The sequence below is a fragment of the Trichomycterus rosablanca genome, chromosome 2 (assembly GCF_030014385.1).
Source record: "Trichomycterus rosablanca isolate fTriRos1 chromosome 2, fTriRos1.hap1, whole genome shotgun sequence".
NCBI classification, from domain to species: Eukaryota; Metazoa; Chordata; class Actinopteri; order Siluriformes; family Trichomycteridae; genus Trichomycterus; species Trichomycterus rosablanca.
In genome coordinates this window covers 317,553-326,398 of record NC_085989.1, presented here as the reverse complement: position 1 = coordinate 326,398, position 8,846 = coordinate 317,553, and the positions used below count along the sequence as shown (strand labels likewise).

At 43.4% G+C, this 8,846-nt stretch overlaps 1 protein-coding gene across 1 annotated transcript; it reads right to left on the bottom strand.

Moving 5' to 3' along the window:
• Window positions 1-2,749: 2,749 nt before the first annotated feature.
• Window positions 2,750-7,093, bottom strand: ube2m (ubiquitin conjugating enzyme E2 M). The gene is made up of 6 exons (XM_062989050.1): window positions 6,848-7,093; window positions 5,174-5,268; window positions 4,819-4,857; window positions 3,954-4,057; window positions 3,559-3,622; window positions 2,750-2,960 (listed from the first exon to the last, which is right to left on the bottom strand). The coding sequence occupies exons 1-6, from the start codon at window positions 6,960-6,962 to the stop codon at window positions 2,820-2,822; spliced, it is 558 nt and encodes a 185-aa protein (XP_062845120.1). The 5' UTR covers window positions 6,963-7,093; the 3' UTR covers window positions 2,750-2,819.
• Between the last annotated feature and the right edge of the window lie 1,753 nt (window positions 7,094-8,846).

Sequence of the window (8,846 nt, the reverse complement as noted above, 5' to 3'; positions counted from 1 at the left end):
AACATCAATGATGAGACACAAACTGTAAAGTTTAATGTAATCGTGTATTTGAATTAGTGGAGTGGTTTCGTCTGTTGTTATATTTACATTTACAGTATTTAGCAGATGCTTTGATCCAAAACGACTTACAGTCTGAGCAATTGAGGATTAAGGGCCTTGCTCAAGGGCCCAACAGTAGCAACCTTGCAGTAGTGGGGTTTAAACCAGCGACCTTCTGATTACTAGTCCAGTACCTTCACCACTAGACTACACCTGCCCCAAACTTTGTGCTAAACATGTTTACTGTTGTTTATTTTTACTATTTCTGGTGCTGCTATGTTTAATTAATCAGGTCAGGATTGGCTCAGGAAATACGGTAGCAAACTGATGATCAAATGGTTAACGGGTCCAGTCCCCACCACTGTTACTGCCGGGCCCTAAAGCAGGGCCCTTAAACTCCTGTTAAATCAAATCATCCGCCTGAATTCTATTGTACTTAAAAACAAAATAAAGACAAAATCATTTGTTTCAGCTTTTTAATGTATTATTTTCTGTTATTTATAGACACATTCTAAATCTGATGGCTGCAAAACGCTCCAAAAAAGTTGGGACAGGAGTACGTTCAGTTCCCCTTTGTACGAGGTTCTGTAATTGTGTTGTAGGTGTAAAAGTGGAATTTTACTTTCACTCTTGCTGGATGAAACACTGCAGCTGCTCTGCACACAGGTCCGGACTGCAGGCGAGCCAGTCTAGCACCTGCAAGACACTATTTCATAGAAACAAAAGGCGTGCCTGAAATAAACGTCTAGAAGGAAGCACGTGTTGCACTGAAGTTTGTATGTGCCTTAACAGATCTGCGAGTTAGCCGTGTGATCAGGGATGTTGTTTATTTGTTTATCAGGATTGTAACATGATGTTTTACACTTTGGTTACATTAATGACAGGAACGGTAGTCACTCATTCCACAAGATTCATCCGTTCACAAGTTTAATATCAAACACAGTCCTGCACATTTCACAAACCCACGCAGACACGGGGAGAACATGCAAACTCCACACAGAAAGGACCGGGACCACCCCACCTGGGGATCGAACCCAGGACCTTCTTGCTGTGAGGAGACAGTGCTACCCACCGAGCCACCGTGCTGATCAGCAATGTAGTAGCAGTTCTGGGTGGATCAATGTGGATCTTCAAAGCCCTAAATGATTTTGCTTCTACTCATCATGTTATACCTTTCAGTCAGTGTAAGACGTCTAAAATAGCTAATAGTTGTTTCATACAGGCAGTACTGCTCCCGTACGTGGTATTTTGGAACCCTAAACTTCACTTTAGATGGGAGTGTTTTGATTACATTAGTGTGTGTTATTTTGGTGGAAGGAATCAGTTTGTTGTTTTTTTTTCCCCCCAATTTTTCTCCCACTAATCTAGTCGTGTCCAGTTACCCTGACCGTGTCCTCTATACTGATTCGACCCTTCACCGCTGACTGAGGACGCCGCTCAACCGACACGCGCCCCCTCCGGCACGTACAGTCAGTACAGACTGCATTTTTCACCTGCACGAGTCGAGTTCATACACTTGACGGGCACCGTGTACGGAGGGCCACACCCCCATCAGCATTATTCCTCAGCCCTGTGCAGGCGCCATCAGTCAGCCAGCAGGGGCCGCCGTCGCACCGGTTATGAGGACCTATGATCCGACTTTTTACCCCCTAACCCTGAACAACAGCCGAGCGTTGTTCATGCCGCCGGCCCGCCCAGTCGGAGAGGCAGAGCTGAGATTCGATACGATGTATGAATCAGTTTTAAAAGACTGAACCTGGTTCTGAGCGGCTGTGTTTCATTCTGCAGGAGATTTTTAGATTTAGAACCTTTTTAGATTTATATTTAGAGTTTAGAGGAATCGAGACACAGTTTCTGTTACTGTGATCGCTTCTTTTTACCGGACAGGGGCGGGGTCTCACAGAGCAGATCCATGATCAGCTGCCCCCCCTTCATATGCAGGAGCTTCGACCGGCCACTTCCGTCACACTTACACCAGTTTGTGCTTCAAAACTTCTTATCAGCCTTTCAGCTCGGCTCAGAGTCAGCTTACGGACAGATGACCTCACATTTACTCTCAGTTCTTGCTGAACCGCCGTGACCCGAGTTCCGTTCAGGTGACATGACGAATGTAATGATGTGAAATCATGAGTGTGTGTCTGTAAGTGTGTATATAAGCATTCAAGTCCATATTTTATTGAACATAATTCATATTGCAGTCAAAGTGAACAGTTGGGATATTTTCAATATACACAATAGGATTGTAACAGTTCTGCAACCTGAAGCCACTCAGTCCCTCTGCACAGCAACCTGACGCACAACGACCCGCCCCGCCCGTCCCCGCCCGTCCCCGCCCGTCCCTCACCCACGTGGAGAAACCCTAAACAAAAACATATGATCTCCCGTTCTGTTAGCCCCGCTCTCATACCGCCATCAGTCAGTCCGTCTGTCAATACGTCGTCAATACGTCATCAACATGAGTGTGTGTGTGAGTGTGTGTGTGTGTGTGTGTGTGTGGAGGTCATGGTGCGGCTGAGCAAACTTCTAACAGGATATTACTGTGTGTGTGTGTGTGTGTGTGTGTGTGTGTGTGTGTGTGTACGTCTCAGCGAACAATAACCAAACATCACGGTGCTGTTTCACCGTCTCGCGATTCTTCAGGCAACAATGACTGACTGTACAAACTTTTGTTAAACCCCGCCCACCCTCAGGCCACACCCCCACACTGTTGTCCACCCCCCCCCCCTCCAGTCGGCGTGTCAGTCAGTGTCTCGGCGAACGTAAACCGGCGAGCGCCGTGATTATTTGAGACACCGCTCGAAGTACGTCGCTCCCACGTAGCCGCCGCGCAGCGAGCGCTGGACGTTCTGCTCGAAAAGCCGCCGGTTCGACTGCAGCACCTCCGCCGCCTCCTTGTTCAGGGGGTCCTCGGGGTTCGGCTCCTGCAGGGGCGACAGGTAGATCAATAAAAATGCTTCAGGAGCCCCCACCAACACTGCCCCACATTCATGTCATGCTACCACGCACCTCTTAGCTTCAATGTGTAATGCATGGCCAAAAGTATGTGGACACCCATACTAGTCCCAGAGTTGGCAAACTCATGTTTCCGTTTTAAATTGTGGACTCTGGCGAGCTCTGTTGGCCGGCAGCTTGTAGCCTTTTTACAAGACTGTGTCTGTGGGGATTTCTGCTCGATAAATCAGTAGAGTCGGTGAGGCTCCGATGATGGAGGAGTTGGGTTGAGTGTTCACCAGGGCTCTGTGTAGAGCAACTAGAGCTCATTTATACAAATCTAGTCAAATCTCGTCTTTATAGAGCTCGCTCTGTGCTCAGAGGCGTAATCATGCTGGAAGAGAAAGGGGACTTCCCCAAACTGTTGCCATGATGTTAAAATGATGGAGCAGAATCATTAAGCAGGGTGTCCACATACTTTTGTCTATATATTCTATGTATGAGAAATGCTGTACCCCAAACCCAGATCATTTCTGAATGCATTATTGGTGTATAAAGAAGAAGAATAAAATAATAAAGTGAACTCACTAAGAATAGATACTGTAGTCCATATATGATGGAGTTAATCGTCAACACTGGTTTCCAGTCTTCCCTGAAACCCAAAACAACACGGTAAAGGTCAACCAGTCTGAATAAACACCATACATACATATATCCCATCCATCCATCTCACACATCCATCATCATCCATCCAACTGTTCATATCAGGGCAGTGATAGCTCAGTGGTTAAGGTACTGGACTAGTAATCAGAAGGTTGCTGGTTCAAGCCCTACCGTCACTAAGTTGCCGCTGTTGGGCCCCTGAGCAAGGCCCTTAACCCTCAATTGCTTGAACTGTATTCAGTGATAAATGTAAGTCGCTTTGGACAAAGGTGTCTGCCAAATGCTGCGAATGTAAATGTAAATCCATCCTTTATCGTTACCTCAGGATGTTCAGACAGACGTTGCCCTCCAGGTCGATGTTGGGGTGGTACACCATGGTCTCACACTTCACTTTGGGAGGGTCGTGAGGGTAGCCCTGTCCTACCTGTCAGAGGAAGTTCAGGTGGTACAGAGAGGGAAGAAGAGAAAGGTTTTTAATGTTCTAGTGATGCAGTTCTGTGAGGAACAAATAAAAACTTTTAACGTTTTAATGTCTTTAAAATGTCCAGGTTTGAAACTAAACACAAACGTTTTCACCTCTGAATCCATAACAGATGCTTTCATTCAGAGTTCAGGACCTTCCTCTAAATACACCATACAGCCAAAAGTATTTGGACGCCTGATAATGAACTTGTAGGACATTCCATTTCAAGTACCTCTGTGTGATCTTTTCAGCTAGAACAGCAGCCGCTCTTCTGAGAAGCTTCTCACAAGACTTGTATACAAGAAGTGTGTCTCTGGGAATTTGTGCCCGTTCAGTCAAAAGATGGCAGCATTTATATGACTGATTGATCAGTCGATGTTCCGGTTCATCCCAGAGCTGTTGAGTGGGGCTGAGCTCAGGGCTCTGTGCAGGACGCTGGAGTTTCTCGGTCTTTAAACCGAGCTTTTCTTTACGTCTTTATAGAGCTGGAACAGGAAAGGGCCTTCCCTAAACATCCTTTCCCTTATATGCTTGATTTATTACACCTGTTAGCAACTGATGTGGCCGAAATACATGAATTCAGTAATGAAAAGGGGCGTCCCAATACTTTTGTCCACATGCTGGTGAGTGCTGTATTGTATGTGGTGGAGCTCACAGCTACAGTAGGAGGTGATAAAACTGAAATGTGAAGCTGATGAGAGATAAAAGACGGATGTTCTTACCTTAAAGCTAAAGACGAACTTGCCTCCCTTGTAGAAGCCCTGTGAACAAAAACAGAATAAAACACATTTAAATATAAACACACTTCATCTTACAGCCGAGCGTCTCAACCTTAATGAGTTTAATGAAGGTGCTGGAGAGGTATCACAGTCTAACACAAAGTCTTGAGTTCCAATCTGAGATGTGCCACCAGCCTGTATACCTGCTTTACACTGATACCATAACTGACTGAAGCTTTAATAAACTTTAATAACCAACAATTCAGTGTAAAAGAGCACCTTACATTACACAATACATTACATGACATCACACATGAACTGTAGTGAGGTGCGGTGCGAGTAAGAGAATCGGCGAGACCTCGTCTGGAGAGATGATGAGTTTAAAGTTGAGTAGATCATCCTGATCGGGAAAGACGATCTCACACGTCTTCGGGAGATTCAGCTCGTTAATGTCTGAGACAGAAGAACAACAGAGACGTTTTAACGATAATACAGCCACACAATCAGAACGATCAGGGTTCGGTTCAAACCTCCGACAGCAATCTCATCGTGGATATCAGGACGCTCATAACATCCCGGACACCAATCTGATCTGATGTGGAGGAGAGAACATGAACCCAAACACCTCATTAAAAATATCATTACGAGCTTTTATCTCACACACAGATGCAGCATCCCGCCACTCATCCCGTCAATCAGACTGAACGTTCACGTCATCTAATGAGAGTCTGGAACATCTCTCACATCATCAACCTCTCATTTACCAAAAACAGGGTTAACGAGGGAGCGCGGTGTGGGAAAGCTCAGGTAGATATAAATGGCTTTTTTTTTTATCTGGGGACATGCATGATTACACTACATGATCACATATACCCTGGTAGAGGATTTTGGCCATCTCGCACCACCCCGAGTTCATAGATTAAATGTTGTTTATTCTAAAACAATTCAACCTTATTCCAAGCCGTCAAAGTGTGAACATCTCTGAGATACAGAGCCGAGAAGAAACGAACCCAACGGTGTTAAAGCTTATACATACAAACTCATTCCTGAAAAATCAAGAAGACTGGTGTGGAAATGTGACTTTAAATCTTTACTTGTGTGGAAATAAACTCTGTACAGTGTTTGTCCTTCATGTCATGATAATAAATAAAGAAATTAAGGATGGAAAATCAAACCACCAGCATCCAGGCTGCAGCATTTCTTCATTCTGTTCTTATAGTCTCTTGGTTGAGGACATCAGTATCATAATATTCAAAGCCCTGACATTAAAATCAAATTAAATTGGATCAAACTGGATCAGAACGTCCATTAAACGTGGTTTAATGATTTATTGAAGTGTATTTTATTGTAAACATTTATTAATATTCACTTTTAATCAAGAATTCAGTTAATTTGTTCTGGTCTGACAGGAATAAAACCTAAAAAAAGGTTTATTTATGCATGAATAGGCGTGTAGATGACAGATCAAGTTGACATTTAACAACATTCCTGATGACACTGTGTAAAATGTAAATATAAAAGAAAAGAAATATAGATTATAATCGATCTATCAGGAAATGCTGTGGTCCTGGCTGTGTTGTTAGCAGAGCTTAGCTGTGTGTTTTGAAAGCGATTTTAAGTCAGAATTCTTTTGGATCACGTTTACATTCATGTGGACTAAAGTGAGCAGTTATAAAGAATACATTTAAGGCAGAAATGTTTATCAGATTTAATAATAATGTGAATATTCGCAGCGCGTCACGTTAGACTGGCTGCTGTTAGCTTAGCTGTTTAGCTAGGCGCTTTTGAAACGACGTTTCGTTTTCGTGAGGAAATCATTCAGAGAAAAGTTGGGGAGATAAAATGTGAATAATTTGACGTTAACAGAACGACTGAATTGGTGATAAATGAATGATTCTGTGCGGCAGTTTTGAATGTTAAAGCTCTCAGTAAATAAACACACACACACACACACACACACACACAGAGAGAGAGAGAGAGAGAGAGAGAGCTGAGTGTTAGCCGGTTAGCATTAGCTTGGTGCTAGCGGTACCTTTCTGTATGCGGAGCTGGGCCGCGCTGGCTTTCTTCCCCCCGGCTCCTGTCCTGTTTCCCCCCGCTGATTCTTCATCTTTCTTCTGCTGCTTCAGGGAGAATAATTTAATCATACTGGTACACTATAATACACTACAGTACTCTATACTCCACTATACTCTACTGTACTGTACTCCACTGTACTCCGGGTATAGGTGTGTGTTACACTCAGTTAGTGCTCCACTATACTCCCTCACTGTGGGTTTAAACTGTGTGTGTGTGTGTGTGTGTGTGTGTGTGTGTGTGTGTGTGTGTGTGTGTAACTGCAGTGTGAGCACTGGTACTACTACTGCTGCACACACACACACACACACACACACACACACACACACACACACACACACAGAACTGTGAAAAAGTATTCACACCCCCTTTAGTACCTGTTTGCAGCACCTTTATCAGCACTGACTGTAACTGAACAGTTTGTGTCTCTTTACTGTGGATGAATCTGAGCTCCACTATTCATTATACATCATTCATTCATGTATTATCTGTTTTAGCACCACTTTATCCTGGTTCTGATGGGTCTGATTCTGATGTTCCGTCTTTGTATACTGGAGTGCACCATATTTAATAGCAATATACATTTACAGTTACATTTTATCCAAAGCGACTTACAGTACTGTGACAGTATACATTCTAAGCAATTGAGGGTTAAGGGCCTTGCTCAAGGGCCCAACAGTGGCAACCTGGCAGTGGTGGGGCTGAAACCAGCAACCTTTCGAATACTAGTCCAGTATCTCAACCGCTAGGCTACAACTGCCCTAAACAAATATATTAATGTATTTAATATCATTGGCAATGCTGTTGATGTTGTTTCCAGTTATTGTGTTGTATATTTGTCCTACTCTTACAGGTGGGCGGCACAGTGGCTCAGTGGGTAGCACTGTCGCATCACAGCAAGAAGGTCCTGGGTTCGATCCAGGTCCTTTCTGTGGGGAGTTTGCATGTTCTCCCCGTGTCTGCGTGGGTTTCCTCCAGGAGCTCCGGTTTCCTCCCACAGTCCAAAGACGTGCAAGTAAGGTGAACTGGAGACACTAAATTGTTTATGACTGTGTTTGATATTAAAACTTCTGAACTGATGAATCTTGTGTGAGCAGTAACTACCTGTTCTGTCATGAATGGAACCAAAGTGTAAAACATCACGTTAAAATCCTAATAAACAAACAAACAAACCATTACAGGTTTCCTTGTGCAGTTGGAACAGGACTGTAGGTACGGTTATACAGTACAGTTTTGTTCTATAGGGAACTGTGCAATGTTGTTCCTTCAATAACAATAAGTGGTCCAGGTCCTGAAGCAGTAAAGCATCCCGTACACCATCACACACCAGCACTGTTACTTTTAATTTTTTATGTTATGTTATGTTTTTACTATGAAATTTACTATGATTTACATTTTCCAGAATTGTGAGATGCAATATTCTGATTGCAAGATGTTTCTAACACCCTGAGAAACTATATGCAGCGAAGAACTGATTTTATTTAGTGTATTGGCACTTTTTCACTGCACAGTTTCCTACAGTACAATACAGTAGATGATTTCTTTAAAAAAAAAAAATATCCAAATTTTTATGCCAGATGCCCTTCCTGATACAACCCTCCTATTTATTTAGGTTTGGAAATGGCACTAAAGTTGCACTGATGTAATTTCTTTCAGGATTAATAAAGTGTCTGTCTGTCTGTCTGTCTGTCTGTCTGTCTGTCTGTCTGTCTGTCTGTCTGTCTGTCCGTCCGTCCGTCCGTCCGTCCGTCCGTCCGTCCGTGTTTTGTAAAACATTTTTATTTGGAATGTGAGACTCTTGGTGTGGTTGCATCTCATCAGCTCTTAAGGTTTTCTGGTGTAGAACACTAAACTTTTAGGATTAAGGTGTTTAATATGGCACGTTTATTTCCTCACTTCAGTAAAGATTCAGTTATGATTGTATTTGACCAATCAACAATCTGCATTGTTTCTTA